General features: G+C 52.6%; 1 protein-coding gene across 1 annotated transcript in view; it reads right to left on the reverse strand.

Moving 5' to 3' along the window:
• Positions 1-21,358, reverse strand: part of LOC144728824 (uncharacterized) — a 77,727-nt gene that overhangs the window by 47,843 nt on the left and 8,526 nt on the right. Inside the window, exon 3 of the mRNA XM_078608506.1 lies at positions 1,074-1,174. Coding sequence (XP_078464632.1) covers positions 1,074-1,174 — 101 coding nt within the window. The remainder of the gene's footprint in view (positions 1-1,073; positions 1,175-21,358) is intronic.

Genomic DNA, 21,358 nt, shown 5'->3' on the forward strand with positions numbered 1-21,358 from the left:
CGCGACAAACCCTCACGGCTCGTCGCGCAAGGTCCAAGGTGCGAGCCGCGTTCCGGGCCGCGGCGCCCCCGAGCATCACGAGACACGCACGACGGATTCCGTGCGCCGGCAGTGGCATTCATTTGTAAAAGCACGCAATGCGCGCAAGGCGTTAACGTAGACAGCCGTAGTCTTAATGATAATTTAAAGCCTTCCGTCGATCCGCCGCTGGGTGAAGGCCTCCCTTCGCTGCGTGAGCTGCGGGAGTTGTTTGACCGTACTTCCCCACATCGGTCAGTGCAGGTTGGTGAAGGAATGCCCAGGATCGGTACATCGCTGAGGTTACCCATGGCCGGGAACCGGCCTCGGGGTGTAACGAGGCTCATAGTGCAGTCCGCTAACCACTCCGCCACGTATATTCTATACTGCGGTAAGTGAGGTGGAGCGGTGGCACAATGGCGAGCACGCTGCGCTCAGAACCCGTCGAGTTCAATTCCCAGGCACGGCTGAACAATCGGTGGCGAGTGACATCCGAATCGGTGCTGGGCTCGCCACCTTCGCCAACCGGCGCTGACCGGCGTAGCGGAGTGTGAACAAGCAAATCCTCGCACGACCGAAAGGATTAAAAGTGCGGATCGACTTGGGACTGCGAGCTATCGTGAATGTTGCTATTCTTCTTGTTTTTATAGGGGCAGCGGAGAAATGATGTGAGAATGGGTCACCTTGCGTACCGTACCACGTCGTCGTCCACTCATTGACATGCTAATTTTTTCTCTGCCCCCTCCCTCTCTCCGCCCCCGCCCCCTCTCTATATTTAAGGCCTCGTCACAGAGACGATCTCTCTTTGTGCCGATACGTGTTCTCTCTCTGTGTATCTTTGTGATATCTGTCTGCTTATATGTCTGTCTATAGTTTTCTGGTTAGATTTTTGTTGCTATTTCTTTTATACCTGATGATGATTGCTTGTGTTGCAATCGAAACGTCGTAGTATGCTATTATTTAATTTATTATTTTCTCTTTATACGTGACTTTACCGAAAGAACCAAAGAATAATTCCAGCAGTCACGAAAGCTCCAAAATTAAGAATGGGTCACCTGTTGAAGGGGTAGATGCATTCGATGTTGCCGAAGAGTGTGTAGACTTGGCTGCACGTGAGTGGGAGTGCCTTCCTGTCGATGATCACCGACAGGTAGTCCTATGAGATGGGGCAGGCGGGAGGGCAGCAACAGGCGGGCAGCGCAGCGCAGGGCAGGGAGGGAAGGGGGAGGGAGGAGGCGGGAGCGGTGAGAGGTCCACACGGTTCAGAGAGTTGTAGAAAAATCATTGTCAAAATGAACAAAATCAATGCCGTTTTTATCACCTTTCCAAAAATCGATACTTTTGCTGTATTGCCATCAACCAATCATGTCGTTTCTCCTCAGGGACGAACATTCCCCCGACCATTCGCGTGTCGAGCACTTGTGGAGAAAAGTCAGCGACGTAGCTATCGAGTGCGAAGGAGACGCATTAGCACCGTGGGCCTCACGAACCGCAATGGGCCCTGGCCGCCGGCCTATGAAGAAGAGGCGAGGAAATTGGACCGCACCCATTCCATTCCCCGCACCAGGGCCCCTCCCCAACCACGCCACTGGGGAAAGTGCGCGCGCGTGTGTGTGTGTGGGGAGCGGTAGTGTAGCGGTTAGCGCGCTGCGCTATGAACCTAGCGACCCGGGTTCGATTCCCGCTCACGGCCAACACCAGTGACGATTATCTGAACCGGTCCTGGGCCTCCCCTAGGTCGACTCAGCCTGAAATGAGTACCTGGTGTGGTGTGTAAACATCGCCACTGGGGAGACAAAGGCGGTCGGGCGTGGTGCTGGCCACCCACCCCCCCGTGTACCGTTGCGGCCTTCATAGGTGCTCGCTAACAGCACTTGCCCCTACAGTCTGTTAAGGCTATATGAGGGATCTTTGTCTTTATCTTTGTGTATATGATAAATTGATTTCGCATGGTACGTAGCCAACCGTGTTATTCGGAGGTGAAAGACAATAAACTAAGTCCCAGTGTTGATTGGAAGCTTTCGTGACTGCAGGAATCCATACTCTGTGGTTCTTTCGGTAAAGTCACGTAGGCTTTACCGAAAGAACCAACGAGTAGGTCCCAGTGGCTGATATCGGAAGGAAGAGCATTCCAGACGGCCGCGGAAGCGCATCTGAATGCGCGCGATGCGGTGCCCGTCTTTGTTCGATGGCTAGAACAAAGACCGCTGCTGCCAGGATGAGCGGAGTTCGCGTGATGATGGTTTATGCTCCTTGACGAGACCAGCGAGGTATTGGCGGCTCATTTGTGGCGAGCACTTTGTGTGTAATGAGCGCGACCTTGCAACGTATTCGTTCGGCAACCGTAAACCGTAGCGCCGCTCTAACGAGCACTTGCATTAATACTACCGCGCTAGTTGCTTTAATGAGTAACTTTGTTAAAAATAGAAAATCTGTCATTTACGTATTAAAAAAATAAAAGTGGTTACGCGAGGAGGAAAGAAAACATGCTGTCAAGATCAAAGAAGTAACAAAAAACAATAAGAATTAACGGCAACGTCGTCATCTTGCAAGCACACCCGCTGGTATAGAGTGCACGTTGGTCCATATGTTCAATTTGACACGAGGGGCCGGTGGGCGTCGTGGAGGTTGCCGTACCTCTGGGCTCGCCAGGAGCAGGCGGCGCAGAAAGCTGAGTCGTCGCGACCTGTTTCGAACTGCACGGTTTTCCCCGCGTGTATTATAATAATCGTAATCGTAATAAAGACCCACTGATTGTCTGAAAACATCTTACAATAGAAGGGAAAATAATGCAGAGCCCGTCGACTCAAGCGTGGCTTCTCCTGGATAAATAAATAAAAGTGACTAAATAAAAGCATGAATTGTTGTTCCTGCGGTACAGAGCCATGGGTATGTCAGTGAGTAAAGCAGTAGGCTCAACCAGCGAGGCCCTGGGTTAAAATCCGGCGAAGATCTGACTAAGCCCATGATCCCCTTCAGGGTGGATAAAATAAGCACTGCCTTGCGAGGCTGAACCACCGAGTGTGGCGTCCATGCAATCAGAGGCCTTGTTGTGTGGACTTGTCTTAGGAATATGGAATTTTAATAGGCTCAGGAACAACAACGATAGTGAAGAGAGCCTGCTGGCAGTGAATCATTTCGTGAACGCCTTACCGTGGGGTGAAAGCCTGAAGCAAATACATCGCCAAAACGATTAAGTAAATGATAAACAAACAATTGATTGCATTTATACATTTGTATTCCAGGATGGATCGCGGGGAAGTAGTGCCCGCTGTCTATTTACGGTTAAACCCACGAACGTGCAACATCAGTTACAGCAAAAACAAGCAGACGGATCATAGTTTATTGAAATTAAAAACATGAATCTTGTTGCAGACGAAATTACAGTGAACATTAAAACCATTCATTCTCTGGGATGACAAACAACCGTGGAAAAGCATTCGCGCAGTTACTGAAGCACGCATGGAGAGAGCGCCGTACCATTATTTTTTATTCAATTCTCTCTTCAACGACGCTCGGACCGGAGCTCGTGTGGGAAAGGCCGGGGGGGGGGGCTCGCAGGGAGAAGGTATTCGTCGACGAGGGGGTCACGTGAAGTCAAGTGCATTCGTTCAATCAGGTGAGGAATCGGGTGACCGGAGCAGTCTCACTCGCAAGAGTGACGCGAGGAGTAGCATTCAAGTGCTGTAGCAGCAACGAAGCAATGGGAAAATCAGAGACTACCGCCGGAGAACGCATTCGTTGAGTTCTGTTCTCGTGTGGGTTGGACACGGCACACGAGGGGGTGATGCGGCCGGCGAGACGCATGGGTCCTCGGGGTAGTAGCCCGGCGCGCAAACCGTTGCACCGCCGCTCCTCGCAGAAAAACACTCCTGCGCCCACTCGCGCATTCATTCACTCATTCGTGCGCGCGCGCACGAGTACGACGCGCAGCTGATTACCTGCGCAGATAATAGGCACGCGCGTGATCCCTCCGCACGTACGCCACAGGTACAACGCGTGCAGGGCTAGCACTGCTCATACAGCCGTGTCGGAACGCTCCCCCCCCCCCGCACGCAACGCAACGCGGGCACACGGACGCGCGGACGCACGTGCGGATCTGCACATCCTGCCGGATCCCGCTGCTTTAACGGAGGTTGGGTCACTTCCCGGAAGAGGCAAACGACATCACACACGACCATCCACCATCTAGTGCCGCCCCCCGACATCCAAACCACCACCACCACCACTCCATCCACCACACATTGCTCTGCACCCTCCGACCCCCTTCACCCCAACCACCACCACCCCCACTACCACCACCCCCACCACCACCACCACCCCCACCAACACCACGCTCCTCTCCCACCTTCCTGATTTCGTGCAGCCTAATTTAGCGCAAGGATTTTATAAAAAAAAAAAGAAATATTTGTTGCTGTTAAACCCTTGCCTGGTCATATATGTATTTATTGAAGCAGACGAAAAAATGCAGATTGTGCCGGAACTCGTCACATCTCGGACTCTGGATGGCGCCTGCGTGTGTTAGCGCCGTGCACTACCAGGGTGGCTGCGAGGACGCTGCTTTGTTGTGGGCGACAGTGTCGCCCTGCGATGCTACGCTCCCACGTGAGCGCTCCTTTGCTGTCGGGAACGACGACACCTCAGGTCTGCTGCTGCTCACGGTGAATTCGTCGTCGTCGTCGTCACACGAAGCCGGCCTAAAGACGCACATAAACCGCGCGTGATGACACGGCAATGTGCACGAGAGATGCTATCCGCATGATTGTGCGTTTCTTAAACGACTATTTACGTTACAATGCATTGCATTCACCAACCCCGCACTGACCACCAGCGTTGTCAACTGAACCCCCCCCCCCCCCACAACTCACATGGCACGGGGAGAGCATTCGACCCATCAGTGGATCAATTACCGGCCACCACGACCAACGTGAGTGAACCAGCCGTGGGCAACCACCACCGCCACCACCGCCACCACCACCGCCCCCTCCCTCCTCCCACCCACCGTTCACGCATTGACCGGCGGCCGTTGAAGTCTGGTCAACTGACCCTGCACGGTCTGGGGGAGAAGTCGCCATCCAGCAGTAGATTGACAAAAGAACAGCTCCGCGCGCATTTATTTATTTATTTACCTACAACGCTTCCTGACATCCCGGCCGAGGTTGGTTTATCCTAGCGGGAAGTGAAGCGGCGATGCAGGAAGCAGAGGCTGGTCGGGGGGGAGGGGGGGGGGTGATGCGGGTTCCGTGCTGCTTGTTTGGGGCTTCAGGGATCCGCAGAGGGACGCTGGCCAAGGGTAAATGGCACAAAGGGGATCTCTCCTTAACGAGGCCACGCTCATCAATCAGCCCCACACCCACTCAGCGCCGGCCTCTCCCCCCTTCTCACCTCTTCCACACCCCCGCCACTGAATCCCAACGGTCACGAGCTGCGCGGCCCCGGGCCAGGCTGACGTAAGTCTCCAAAAGCAGCGATCGCAGCCCCCCCCCGCCCCCCCAAACATCAACGCGAAGGAACGCAGCCTCGGCGACCCTCGCTTTGTCCGGTGGTGCGTTCCCAATTTCCCAGGTCCGCAACGTCTCCGGCACGTTTCTCTCTCTTATTTTTTACGATCAGTGGAAACAAGAAGATGCTCGGCGTATTCGGCACTTTGCTTCGTTCATCATTTCGAAAAATTTTTTTTACATTTTTAAACTTTGCTTTATGTAAACCCTCACCTCTCGCTCACTCTCTCGGTCACTCTCTCGCTCTCTCTCGTTCTGCACGCAGCCCTTCTCACAGCGCGCGAGAGAGAGAGACGAGCTTGTTGGTAGCTCGCTCGACGACGCTGGATGTAATTCATCTCCCAGAGAAACGTTGGAGAATTTTCGTGACTAAATTTCGGTTGCTTTTCAACATCATTCCGACTCCGGTTTGCTCAAAAGTAAAACCACATCAATTGGCGCAGTTGCCCATGTGACAACTTGATTTGATTGGCTGTGTCGGCCGGTGGAGGGTTTATTGTTAAACGTTGGCATGGTACACAAACACGATCTAAGCCAACAGAAAAAAAAAACTAATTACGGATAGAATTGAATACTAATTTGGGAGAAATCAAAAGTGATTGTCATGTTGAATAGACTCGACTCCGCCATAGAAATGTGGAATTACCCCACTGGCTCAGGGCTGTAAAGGGGAAATGAGCACCATCTGGATGCTCAATTGCACAGGAAATCCTATTGAAACCTTTCTGTATGTATGCTGTACTTATTTTGCACCGTACATAGCCAACCGTGCTGATCAGAGGTAAGGGGGAAGGACAACAAACTAAACACAAAAAGTAGTTCTAAATAAATGAGCGTCAAGATGGTTGACACAAAGCACGCACTTTACACCCAGACGTTATAAGATATATATAGAGTTAACATAATAACAAAAACAATCATTTACAGCCCTTGGCCAATACATTTCTGGATGAATGTGTCCCCATGTCGAGTTGGCCGTTGGGGCTGTTTGCCCATACTTCACCTCGCTGATCAATCCACAGCGGGCCGGTGAATAGCGTTGAAGCGGTGCGGCGCAGTGGCCTGGGACCGATTCCAACATCGCTCGCCACCCACGTTAGCCACGGGCCGGGCGGGGAGGTAGGCGGAAAGAAATCAAACGAAGTCGACGTCTGCCAGGTTCAGCAACGCGCCACCAACCACCCCGTCACCCCCCCCCCCCCCACGTGACGCAGGTGGTGTCAACGAAAAACGCGCTGCGGTGAATAATAATAATATAATAATACAATTGTCAAGAAAGCCAGAAGGGGAATTCTCGCACAGTCGTCGCAGCAGCAGCAGCTGAGTGGCCACTTCCTCTGCGACAACACAATCGGGAATAGCACAAGGCCGGCTGGCCGGCCCCTCATTGTGGGCGACTCAAGTGCGCCGTGCACCTTGGCTCCCATTCCGAGCACCTGCGCCGGGGGTCAACGCCGGGTCAGCGTCGCTTCCTGTTGCCACGACTCGCAGCAGAGGTTATTATTATTTTTTAAAAATATTAACTCCAGAGGGGGGCGGAGGGGTGGATGGGTGGTGGGTTGCGGCGCACCGTACTTACAATCCAGACGTTGCTGGTTCTCTATTCTTAGCGATCCACCTCCCATCGACCCAGCGGAATAAATAGGAACAACCGCGGTAAGGAGATCGGGCACGTCGGGTGTGGTGCGGTAAAGTGTGGGCACTCCAGCCTCTTGCATTATGTCTGACCAGTGTGGAGGAGTAGGCCAAATACCCACAAGAGGGGGGTCTGTAGAGCTATGTCTAGTGGAGTCCTGTCCACGAGCAGTGATGCGAGCAAGAAATTGCAGGACTGCAACTTTACCTCTTACTAATCCGAGGAGGGAGAAGGAACATTCCAGAAAAATATAACAACAAAAACAAGATTTCCCCGTACAGCTTCAACAGACTGTAGCAGCAAGTGCTGTTAGCGAGCACCTATGAAGGCCATCACGGCAAATGAGAGGGTGGGTGGCCAGCACCACGCTCGGCCGCCTTTGTCTCCCTCGTGGTGATGTTTACGCACCGCACATATAACGAAAACACACGCACGCGCACGCTCACGATGCAACTGTGCGTAGCACACTCGTCGAGTTGCCCGGAGCTAGAACTTCAACATTTTGGGAGGAAGGAAAAAATTTGGGCGAAAAATCTCCCGGCGTCTGGCGTGCCGCATCGACGCGGAACAAGAATGGGCTCTCGGGAGAGGCGCCACGAAGAACCGGCATGGAGCGCAGGGGCCTGCGGGGGAAGGGACGAGAGCTGACGATGGGCTCCGATGTCGCGCCACGGCAGGAGGAGGACTACTCAGCTCCGAACGTAAAACCCAGCCGGCCGCTGGTTAACGCCCGTGGCCGTGCCATTTAATTGAACACGTGGGGCTTTGGCGTGCAATATTATTCATAGTAAAGGTTATTTTGGCTTGTATGGCGTGAATGTAGAGAACGAGTGCGTGGTTTGGCACGTGCAAAGAGCGATGACGACGATGATGTCCGAATAGACGAATAAGTAACATTTTTACCACGGTGGTAATACTCGTGCCTCGCGGCAAAGAAGCACCTGGGTTCGATTCCCGACTCGGGCGCTTTTCTGCGTGGAGTGTGTTACATGCTCACCCTTCCTTTGTACGTGCTACCCCCCCCCCCCCCACCGTATGTGCGTGCCCCCCTCCCCTCTGTTTGTAGCGCCCTGCCTGTGTATTTACGTGCCCCCCCTCTGTTTGTACGCGCTCCCTCCGGGTTCTCCGGTTTCCTCCCATTGGTTAAAAACACACAATGTTATTGGTCCATATTTGTTTGTGGGTTCGGTGACAAAACAGGACACCTCTGCTGTTTGCAGATTCATGGAACCCAACACGAAAAAAAAAATAGATGTTGTGTTGCCTATGAAAACCTACGTTTAAAGTTAATGTAACCGGAGTTGGCCAGCCTTTCCAATGCAAAATCCTCCAGAACAAGTCTTTTGTACTGAGTGTGGCCTTACTGGGTATACTCATCATCATCATTATGTTTTCGATGTTAAGTCTCGACATTCAGCCAAGGGCTTGGGGAGATGGAGAATGAATGGCGGAGAAGTTTCCATGGAATGCCTGGAGTCATCATCATCATCATCATCACCGTGAGATGCAGCCTATCTACTGCTGGATGAAGGTCTCTCAAAGCTGGGACCCATCACCCATGGCACCGAGATGTTTACAATGCATGGCGCTCTCCTTCACGTGAACTAACCTCGTCGCTCCATGTCCGCCGGGTGGTCGCGGGAGTGATTCTGCGATTAAAAAACAATCCTCTACGGGCACGATGCGCGCATCGGAATCGTGCGGCCGCGGGAATCAATTATTCACGGCTCACGTACGCGTATGCAAATCGTTCGTCCGTACAACCCCTGAGGTTAATGGGTTGGAAAATATGCAACCAGAATTGGTTTTCATTCATTCTTAAATCCAAACACCGACCTTGAATAATTAGAAATAACAAGCGACGTTGGATTAATGAGCCAAAATACGGGAGCGCATCCCGCGACGCACTGGGGGGTGACGCTGCGGCCCCGGTGGTAGCGTGCTCGCCGCTCGCCACCGAGAACCACGGTTCGAATCCAGCGGCCGCCCTGGTTAATCGTGCGTTGTGGAGTAAACGTAATGACAATAATAATGACACAACACGGTACCGTCTGTTTCACGGCGGACGTTAAAGATCCCTTGAAGTCAGATTCTGAATATTTATTTATACTGGAGGAGTCCGATGAGCGATAAAGGCCCTTTTCCACAGATGTCCGGCCATTCGCAAGGGTCCAAATTAACCTGCGAATGACTCGACTGGGATGAGCCACAGCAGGAATCTTCACCTCCAACTGGCACACTCAAGCCCCAGGTCACTTGAAAGTTTCCATACAAAGCAAGTCCATAAATATCAACAAATATAATAAATATAAACAACATACCTACAGAGTGGAGGGGGGGGGGGGATTGGTGGCACAGTGGTTAGCACACCAAGTTATGAACCTGGCTAGCCGAGTCCGATTCACGGTCAAAGCGAATGTCAGTGGCGAGTGATATCTGAAACAGTTCTGGACTAAACCACCACACCCTTCACCAACGCACGCTCACCAGCACGGTGATGTACGGTCAAATAACTGCGATGATTAACACATCACGGTGAAGTTTTCATTCAGCAGCGAATTGACAAAGGGCTACTAATTGCAATAAAGCGTCTTCAGTCACCGGTCACAGAATCAATACATCGGCACGTATAAATAATATATTTGTAAACGTGGCCGGCTAATGAACGTATGAATGTTGAACATTTTTCGCAGCGTACATAGCCAACCGTGCTAATTGGAGGTAATGCTAAATAATTTGGGCATAAAAATACCACCACGTAGCCTAACCCAACAACAAATATGGATCGTACGATCGCGATGAATATGAACATGAGACGCAAGCAAATAGAAGTAACGAATAAACTCAACGTGCCTGACAAGTCGAGCGACAGCGTGACACGCTGTGCCCACGTGGTCTCAGAGACCTCCACCCACCTCTCACCCCCGTGCCCCCAACCCTAATGCTGAGCGTAATCCGACGTGAAAGAAGAGCCTGAAGCAACAGCCAGGGTTAACTGGGGAGCAAGTTTGGTTCACGATTGGGATGGAGGCTGGCAAAGTGGGAAACGTGCGAGAGGGAGGGTGGCCCGAGGGATACGGCTGGCGAGAGGCTCATTGAATCGCCCGGGAGGCGAATGGTAACTCCCTCGGATAGCGCGCACGGGACACCGTTTATAATGCCGATCTAACAAAGTTATCCGATGGTTGGTGCACCGGACTTGCCATCCAGATTCAATCTCTCGGCGTGGAACTTTAAATAATGCTGGAGGTTCCTTCGACCTCCCCCAGCCGGCAGCCTCTGTCCACCCAGGATCATAAATGGGTTCACCCACATTTAGTCGATCGGCAGGTCGCGTGCGTCCGGGTGGGGTAAATTAGCGGGGGGTGGTTACTCCCAACTCTTCTAAGATGTGTGGCCAGCGTGGGAGAAGAGCAGGCCCCAAATAGCCGCCTTAGAGGGGCTCTCGACAGTGCGTGCTAGCGGGGGACATTCTGGCAGCAGCGGCGACGTGCACCAGATATTGCGGGGCTGCACCTCTACCTTACTGGGCACGCGGCTGTTGGCGAGCCATTGAACACAGACGGTCGTTGCATCGCGCACTTTCAGATGCTCTCCTGCGGCCGTCAGGAACGCTCTTTTTTCCGATTTTAGGAAGCCACTGGGGCTGTATGCATGCACACTTTTAAATCTCGATGGAAAACTCATATCTTCAGAGCTGTTTTTTGTTGTCCTTCCCCCGCCCGCACCTCCGATTAGCGCGATTGGCTACGCACGGTGGCGGAAGAAGCTCAGCGTACTTACGAGGCACGGAAGGTTTGGCGTTCGTTCAAACGTGTTCCACGCTGCCGGACGGTTTATCGTCGCGTTTGGAAGGGAGGCCAAAGCGATCCCGTGAAAAACGACGCAGAGGAGGAGGAGAAAGCCGTCGGGTTTCCCCAAACAGGTGCACACATCACCGCTCCTCGACCGTAGGCCCGCAGGCGGTTCATCGCTCGGGCTCCACCGTTGTTTGTTTATTTATTTATATAAAATCCCTTCGTGGCAGCTTTTAGTGAAGAAATCTAAATTGGCTGCGTGACGAATCTCTCTCCGCTGCGTAATCCCTTTCTTTTCTTGTTTTCTCAGAACGGACGTGAAAGATGGCTCTGTGGGAGTGGAATGAAACGAGCATCAAGGAGACGCCCAAGCGTAATTATTAATTCTCTCTCGTCCTCGACAGTTTGATGTTCAAAAACATATTTTAAAAATATATTTAAATACATTTTATTTTTTCAAATTTAGGCGAGCGGCGTTTCGCTCTCCCAACCATAAACCCATTCACTTCCCTGCCAAATTGTTTCAGTCATCGGTTCGACCGGGGGTCGGGCAATCCGTTGCTCTTTAAGGACCGCTTTGTGACACGTTGTTTATTAAGGACCGCCATCTCGTATTCACCACACAGTGCATTGCGGTTCTTGAAATGTCGAGTTCTTCACCGAATTCGAAACAAATGTCTCTTCTTGTTATTTTGTTTGCCGACCCCTGGGTTAGACCACAAGCACGTCACACGGAGGTAAGCGCCTTAACGGATTTGCGTACAAGACGTTAATCTCCCGATTTTTTTTATACAAATGCGCGTTAGATAAATAAATAAATGCGGCTATATTCTGATGTAAAGAAACGATGCCACCCCCCTCCTCCTCTCTCCCTCGAACCACGGTGGGATTGATTAAAACACCACGCAGCAAAGCTCTGTCGTGAATGCGAGCCTTGAGGGAAGGCCAGCGTTCGTTTGAGTCACCAGATCCTTGCGATCAACGAGATGGACTCAGATTACATGGATTCCGTCAGGGTGAAGCGCATTACCGTGACATTTACATAGGCGCGTCGGCTGCCTTTACATCCTGCCGGTCAAATACACGCGCACACGATCACCAGCCAGCCACACACACACGCACACACGACCACCAGCCAGTCACACACACGCACGACCACCAGCCAGCCACAGACACACACACACGACCACCACCAACACCCACGACCAGCCAGCCACACACACGACCATCAGTCTCTGCCAGTGGGGGGCGATGCCGCAGTGTGATTTTATGCAAATACAAAAAAGAATCCGAGTACATTTTTCAAACTTGGCAAATTTGGACCGCGACGCCGGCAATACACGTGACCTACCTACCCACCCTCCTCCGAATAACGCCACGGGGTCTTTAAACGTCCCACCGTGAAAACAGGGGCGCATATTTAGCATTAACCAGGGCTGCCGCTGGGCTCGAACCATGAACCTCTTCAACAAGTGGAAAATAATGCTGTGCTGACCGCTCGGCCGCGTCACCGCCCCAGACGACACCGGGGTGAAATGAACCCCCGGGGGCAGTGAGAGGGGCACCTGTGACCTCGTCCGGGTCGCGGTGGACCAGTGGGAGGTCCGACAGCGGCCCCATCGCGTCGAATTATTTTTTCTACTTTTGGTAAAAGCTCTGGGCCAGATTCCAGGAATGAATGAAAATAAATAAATAAATAACGATAGCAGGGATCGCCGTGGGAGGTTTGGCGGGCGTCGGGGGCTGCACCTTGGCTAAAGCTCAGGCCCCGCTTGCTCCCCGAGCCGTGAGTCGCCGTGTTGCGGCACGCTCGCGCTCTCGCGCCGTAGCTCGTGTGTAGGAGCGTTCCTGCAGTCGCTCTCGATGACGCCGAGGCTCGAGCGCGCGCGCGCGTCCGCCGATTATTTTCGAGGGCTTTCGAGCCGTGAGAATACTGTGCCTGCAGACAAACTGTAGAAGTTTGGCTGACCGCCAAACACACGGCCATGTAAATAGGCGCGAGAGTGATGATGATGATGATGGCGATGATGATGGCGGTGGCGCCTGTTGGGATTTCAAACTGCACACGGACACGTGTGCATGTGGTGCTGCGGCGTGCAACAATTCAGCAAGCACCCGCGCACGAGCCAATTTCATCGCTCCATCTCCCACATCGACGTACGCTCAGGCGCGGTCCGTTCATTGGCTTACCACTGCATTGCCCTTCTGGACCAGCTGTCATCATCCCGCGGTGCCCTACCCAAGCCCCTAAGATTGGGATGGTGGCGGTGGAAGGAAGCAGCCATCGTAGGCCATGCTGAGTAGCCGGGAAGAGGCAGGGGGCATGATTGCTGGGCATGATTAATGTGGCTTCATGTTATAAAGAGGACCATTTGTGCAGAGGTGGCCGGGTAGCACGGGATCAGAGTTGCTGAGTCAGCACGACCAAGGTCATGGGTTGGCACCCGGATTTCCGCCACCCATGTTTAAAACACATTCCTGCGGAGGGAGCTGGTAGGAACGTTGGGTTGCTCGGTCAATGGCCAGGGTCAACGGCGGCGTGGTGTATTCCGCAAATATGCCCGACTGTGAGGGCGGGCACAAGCCGGCGTGAGTAGGTTAAACGTTGAGTTTTATAAGGGCACTACGGGGTGACCAGCCCCTCACCACCCAGCCCCACCCCTCCTATCCCCCACCCAGCCCCACCCTCCCCACCCAGCCCCTACACACCCTCCCCACCCAGCCCCTCCCCACCCTCCCCTCCCCACCCAGCGCCACCCTCCCAGCCCCACCCTCCCCACCCAGCCCCTCCCTCCCCACCCAGCCCCTCCCTGCACGACGGACGGACACAATAATCCCCTGTGGGCTGGTGGAACCAGTGGGTTCCTACCAGTACCAGGTTCTATAAAGTGCACCGAGTTGATGGTGATCAGCCCCGGCCGTGCCACGCACGGGGAAAACAAAAACCATCGCGTTAAATTCGGTTTGCTTTCGACTTTGGCCCAATTCCAGATCTGAGAATTTAAACAAAAATCCCTTTGACCGTCGTGAGGGGAAACAGTTGCACAGCGGAGAGCCGTGTGGGAAAGTGTGGACGCCGCTGTGCGAAGGATAAAAAGGCCGATTGGGAGGTTTCAGTTTTTTGGACGCTCATCGGAAAACGCGAGAACTGTTGCAGCCGCCCTGCGATGCTCACGAATGGATTCTACGTCTCGCGGCAAGAGGGATACGGTGGGCGATGGAGGAGGCCAAGTTAATAAAAAATGTATATCTAATAAATGATTAGAAAGGATGTGAAATATTTTATTACATGTACATTTATTATTATTATTAATCAGAGGTGAAGAATATTCTGCAAGTCAATTCAAAGTGTGATGGAGCACTCATTGATGGTTCAGAGCCAATGGTGGAAATTCGACGACACCATGACGGGGTCCAGTCTATCCATAAGATGCCCACTGTGGACTCCCTGCAAAGTTGCACTCGTCCTCGGAGATACGTTTTAACGAACTCGAAAAAAAAAACACGTTCGTAAAATGAGGTACCGATCCTACGTCAAACTCCCTCCCTCCACCCACCCCCACGCAATGCAACCTGCGTCACACGTCAGGCAAACGCACGCCGAGGGGCACTGAAATCCCTGCGTCCCTCATTTCAGCTCGGCACAGAGCGACACGCTGCGCCGCTGCCACCGCTGCCACCGCTGCTGCCGCCGCCGCGCGGACCACTATCACCAGCGAAACGTCACGGTGCTACTCAAATTGTAAATACAGTGGATTTACTCTCCAACACGCCGGTGGGCTGAAGTAGTAAACTAATTGTCACTTTTTGTTTACGTGACAAATCTCTTACTGGCTCTGTCGGGTGGTGGAGGGTTACGACACAAATATACGTGCGCGATCTAACACAAAAACCATTATTGTGAGTAATATTGGTCGCGAAAGCCTGCCACGTGTTCAACCGACAGAGCCTCCCCTGCGCGCAGCGCCACTCGTAGACACGTGGCGCCGAACTGGCAGCCGAAGCGGCGCGAAAAATCTGACGTCAGCGCCGTCGCGATCCGATGTGCAGGCTGCACGGGATGTTGGGTCCCGCGCAGCGTGCTACGAAGAGGAGGGGGGGGGGAAGGGAACCCGCATTTCATTCCTTTGCACCAGAGTCCATGCCAGCGACGCTGCACCACCGAGATGCATAGGCTGGCGCAGGACTCGTAGACTGGCAGACTGGCATAGGGCCCATAGGCTGACATAGAACCTATAGACTAGCACAGAACCCATAGACTAACATAGAACCTATAGACTAACATAGAACCTATAGACTAGCATAGAAGACCCATAGGCTGACATAAAACCTATAGACTAGCACAGAACCCATAGACTAACATAGCACCTATAGACTAACATAGGGGACCCATAGGCTGACAAATAACCTATAGACTAGCACAAAACCCGTAGACTAACATAGAACATATATACTAGCATAGGGGACTTATAGGCTGACATAGAACCTACAGGATAGCATAGAACCCATATGCTGACACAGTGTCATTCATCAGGACCTCAGCAACGTTCCTTGTGATCGTTTTGAAGTGACGGCAAGACCTCTTGGACCCATGCACTTAACCTTAAACAATGGGAGCACAACCCCGATGAAGCTCTGAGAGTTCAAAAGAACTCGCAAACCTTGTTGTGAAAGGCCCAACGCAAGAAGATCCTTCCACGAAGCTCACGGTCCACCCTAAAGCTTTATCCAGTGCACAAACCATGGCAGCAGATGGGGATAGCTGATGCACAAACGGAAAATAAAAAAAAACTCTCCAGCAGAGTGCGACTGCAGTGATCCGGAACAGACCGTACACAGCGCGTAACGACGCAACGCCCCGATCCACAAACACGAAGGAGACGTCGCAGCGACGATACGGTCCACGTGCTCCAGACGCGGTTGTCTGGGCTTGACCACCCGGATGTGACATCGTCGTCGTCGTTGTTGCTCTGCATCCACATCAGCCGTACGGAAGAAGACGAAAAAGATGAAAGCCAGAGATGGATGCAGCGCTTGTTATTCAAACATGGGAACAGATCACCATGTTCATCGTCAGCGCATCACTGTTTGCTGATGACGCCCGACAGAGCTTTTATTCCCATTGTGCTGCTCAATAACGCCTCGTTATTGTTTGTACATCAGCAGAGCACGCGGCGCGGAGCACAATGCACTGCTTCTGTTACAATGCAGTAAGCGCGTACTTGACCCTCTCTGTGTGGAAGACTAGCACTGTACATACTTCTGCAGCCACAAGAGAAATTAACCAAATTGCAGTTCTTTTACAATGTGTTTTTGAAGCTGCTGTACGGTCCGCAGCTGCCCACAATCGAACCCAGGTCCCCAGGACCTCAAGGGGGTGGGGGGTGAGGTGCAAGGATGCAATGGTGCATGGGGTCAACGAAACGTCGGCGTACGGCGCAACACGTGGGCAGGCGACCGCTCTTCAGCAGCGAAGCCGGTGCGTGCGCGCACGGTGCACGGAAGCGCGAGCGACGTTCCTGTCAGATTCGGCAAAAGATCATTCGGCAATAGGGGGCAACGCAGTCAGAGCTATTCATGGCATTGGAGGGGGGGGCACACGCTCGGAGCTCACGGCGATGCTTAACAAAACGGCCACAACTTCGCACACGCAGAGACAACCTACCCCCCCCTGCCGGACCTACCGCCCCCCGCGCACACGAAGGCTCCTCTCCACACGCTCCGTGGTCGTGATTAATGACGAGCGGCTTGGTGGATGAGCAGATGTGAACACGGAGTTTGTGCAGCAGTGTTTTACGCAAGCCTACGTAGGCGAACTGGCCAGTGTGCGGTGAAGGAAGAGGTGGCACAATGGTTAGTACGCTGCACTGTGAGCCCGGCGACCCAAGTTCGATTGTCCGCCACTGTTTACAACCACGTTTGTCAATTAGCATTTGTTGTTGTGTAAATGGGTTTACCCCTGCAGCCACTAGAGGTGCTTATATAAAAAATATATATATTTCAAAAAAATAATATGAGTTGTTTCACCCTGATTTTCTATGAATACAGACAAGTAAAAAATTAAATTTACAGTAAAATCCACCGTTGGATGAAGGCCTCCCCAAGCCGTACCAGTTATGAGAATTGTTTGACCATACATCACCATGCTGGTCCAAGCGTGGGTGTTGGTAGGGGGGTGAGGCCTAGGCCGGGTTCAGCTATCACCGACGCGAGCTGTGGCCCGGAATCGAACTCGGTTCGCCGGTTTCACAGCGCGCCGCGATGGTGTCGGAGGTTCACAGTGCGCGACGCCACTGCTCCCTCTCCCACCCACTGCCCGTCCTATGCCTACCCCTGTTGACCCTCAGCTCCCGCCACCACTCTTAACCGGAATATTTCCCGGACCTCAAACGGCATCGTGAATATTTTATGGACGCAAAAAAAGCGTATTCACTACAAATGTTTTAAGTTTCAACAACAAACCGCATTCCCTGGAATGACAACTCGCACGAGGCATTTGCTCACGTAAATACGGTTTATATTTGATTGGTTATTATTATTGCTGTCATATTCCACTTGAAATCAAAGACGCCCACACTTATTTATTTATTTCGTGTAAATCAGCGGTGGTGGTTTACATTGTCTCAGCACCGCACGATTTGTTGCGAGGATGTTTCTTTCATCCGTGCATAAAATCAAACGCGATGGTAAACATTACCCGGCTGTGAAGTGTGACCGTGCGCACCGTTATAATTCTCCTGCAGTTTTCTAAGCGTGAAGAGGACGCAGAGAAAGGTCCACGCGACCACGGGGAGAGAGAGACACGAGCAAACTCCAAGTGTATACGCGTCAGGGTTGGGATCGGGATCGAACCCACGACCTCCCGCATACCAGGCGAGGTAGTTAACGCCTCGCCGCCGTGGCGCCGCTGCAGCGCCTGCATAAACGCGCACGATGCTGCTACCCGACGATGGTGATGGACCAGATTAATCGCAATCGTGCGCCGCCCCCTTCACGGCGGACTTGAACATTCCATTGAGTTATTCGCAAAACACTTTTCCACGTATGCCAGCGTCACACGGTTTTACCAGACTGCTTGTATTTTGTAAAAGCCACGTGGTAAAATCGACGGACTGCACTCATCCCGTGGTTCACGGTGCCTCCGTGATAACCCTGCGGTAAGAACGGCATAGGCATCAAAAGGACCAAACTACTATTGTCACGACGGTGGGTGCCTGCGGTGCCATCGGTGAGCTGGGTGGTTTTGCAGGCAGCCCGTTCTGTCCTTTGTTGGCCGGCGCTGTTCGCGAGGCTCCGCTATCGCGGCCAGCAAACGGTTTTGTCATTGTTTTGACAAGAAGACAAAAGCGCAGATAGAAAAGGAGTTGGGAAGTGTCTCTCCTTCCCCTCCCCCCTCGTCCGTACCCACCCGCCCGCCCCACCGCCCCCATGTCCCCGCCAGAACGCCACAATGTGGAGAAAGACAGGCCAGATATGCTGTAACAACTTCAAGCTCCCATTTTCAATTCAGACGGCGGCTGATGTTGTGATTGTCGAGAGCATTTGTTAATGGCAAATGAGGTACACGGCAAATATTGAGGTCTTGCCAAACGCATGCGCGTATGCGTACAAAATGGCCTTTAAATTTAATATAGTACCGACCGCTTGACCTACACGTGCGTTGTTGCTGCTGCTGGTTTTTGTCGTTGTTGCTCCCGTTGTTTGCGATCGTAGCTGCTCGGCGCCTAGAGCACTCGAGCAAATTGGCGAACGTTTGCTTACGCACGGACGCGCGCTTGCTTGTCATTTTCTTTATTCTGCACTTTGGCCTCCGAAGGTCCCGTCCGGGAAATGCGCAGTTGCCGATAAAGACGTCACACTGCGGCGCTCTCGGCGCGGTTCCCGCGCGGCACCGCGTGCCGTTCGGCACGATGCCCGACGTTTCGCCACCACGTGCCGGGAGCTTCTCCGGGAATCGATTCGAGCGGATCATTCGATGGTTACTTTAGAATTTCGAGCTGCAGCGTCGAGAATTGGCAACACGAGCAACGCTGCACAATCGAGGGAGAGAGAAAAACGTCGTGCAAATAGGATATAATTAAATTCACAGCGCCGGGCGTGCGTACACGTACACGCAGTCGCGTGCGTACACGTACGTGCGTGCCCCTGGGGGCCGCTCCGCGTCCCGGCTGCTCCGCCGCAGATTTATTCCGCGTGAACTTCGGATGCATTATTTATGACTGTAACGCATTCTGAATGGCACCTTCAACGTCGCATGTAAATGAGGGTAAAGTGAGTTTGTTTTATTTCCATCCCCTGAAGGCAGTGTGGGTGTTTTTATTTTAATGTGGCACTTTCCAATCAAGGGTGAAAGCGTTAATGCATAAAAGCTCCGTCGGTCCCCCGTCCATCTGTCAGTCCGTGTGTCTATAACGTGGGGGTCACGATAACGCTTGTAAAGACGGTCCAAAATAAATTACATTTTTGTACAAAGCTGCAATGTTCTTTGTGACTTGCGCTGTGGAAAACTGGATCTCTTGACAAAAGGGTTGCCCGAGGGTGGAGGGGTTTTAACCCTTGTGCCAGGTCAGTGGCAACTGGACTGGTTTATACTGCAGAAAAGGACCGCACGTGCATCATTGGGACCGCGTCACCAATTCACCCTGGCACCACGTGGAATGACAGGGATGAAAACGTCTCGTGATTGGCCTGTCAAAACGTCCGGGGACGGAGCTAATGAGATTACTACGGTCGTAGTGGCGACGTCTCAGCGAGGTCTCTCCTTACCCATCGTTGTTTAGATATCGAAAACCCAGGAGGTAAGTGAAACATTGGCTCGCGATGACGTCCCGAAGTGACTTCACCTCGCTGCATGGCGGGGGAGCGTTCCAGCACCCACGCGTGTGCACGAGCTTTACTTCCTCGTTTAAATTAAAGCATGAGGGCATTCCATGGTTAGTCTTAGAAAATGTTCAGGTGGAGTTAAGCGAACGAGACGGAACCTTGCCCCCCCCCCCCCCCACCTTTGTGCCACCCAAAAAAGACTTCAGTTTTCAGAGGCGCGCATCACCCGAACTGTACAGCGCCATCACTCTGTCGGCTTCGGATTCTTTGACAATTTTCTTTCACGAGAAAATCCTCCGCACAAACAGGGACACCCCCCCCCCCCACACACAGCCCCCTGGCCACCGCCAGCACAACGAGCCAGCGCCCCCCACGACAAGATCCCAGCAGTGACCCGTCTTTCACTTTACGATTTACAGCTGAACTTGTGAACCTTAATGGCCACACAGGTGGAGGAGGAGGTAAAGGTGCAGCCCTGCAAGTGCTTGCTCACCCCACTGCTGCCAGAAGAGGCCTCCACTAGAGGCAGCCATAATGTCGTTAAAGAGGCGGGAGTTCCCCACACCTTACCCCACCGCACACGCGACCTTACGATCGGCTGACTGAGGTGACGCCGTTTATGCCGCTGAGTGGACAGAGGCGGGAGGATTTCACACACTTGCCCATCTTTCAATTCCCGTGGTGGTGGGGAGGTGAATCCGGCGACCACTGGATAGGTCACATAATCGGGTGCGATCTCCGCGTATTTTTTATCCACCGCCATAAAATTCTTGGCGGCTGGCCAGGCATCTAGAGCCAAACGTCTTCTGAAAATAAAGATGAAAAAAGCTTTCGGGGAGACCGCCAAAGAGAAATGAGCACGGCCTAAAAAACGAATTTGACCTCGCAGGTTATCCGACTTCGCTTTTCTCGCAGTGGATAAGGTTGCCGTGAAAATCTTCAGTCAGCCAGCTGGCTGACGGAGGAAGAGGAGGAAAGGTATTTTTTGAGAGGGTGGTAACGGATGCTGCCAGTGCAACAAATCCCGCGCAAGCTCTCGCCACAAACAGCGGTCACGTTAGGGAATATAAGCAGCAGGGGCTTAATTTCTCACTCGATATTTTCCAGAACGCTCGCCATAAAAGGCAGTAAGACACAACCACCAGAGCACAAGGCACATGCCTACCCGTAATGTTTCATAGATGATTTTACCCCACGTTATTATATTACCCGATGTTGCGTTACCTGATATTATGCCGATAATCTTATACAGTAAATACATTCGTTAAAAACAGGCCACATGGAAGTAGAATTTCAGATTAATTTCTGCAAAAGTGTTCCGGGCGGCGGCTCCGGCTGAAATGAACCGCCGAATAAAACCGGAGCGAGAGCCGTCGACATAAACTGGGGTGAACAATATTGGCAGTGAATTCACAGCCCTTCGTCAATCCGCTTGTGGATAAAAGCCTCCCCCACGCCGCATCGCTCTTTGCCTCTAACGCAGACTTCAAAACAAAACAACTACGACGACAACAACAACAACAACGGCGAGGGGCAAATAAGATGCGCCCTGCCGCGGTTGCGACCAATAGCCGGTGTAAGAA

The sequence above is a fragment of the Lampetra planeri genome, chromosome 30 (genome assembly GCF_965212315.1).
Source record: "Lampetra planeri chromosome 30, kcLamPlan1.2.h2, whole genome shotgun sequence".
NCBI classification, from domain to species: domain Eukaryota; kingdom Metazoa; phylum Chordata; class Hyperoartia; order Petromyzontiformes; family Petromyzontidae; genus Lampetra; species Lampetra planeri.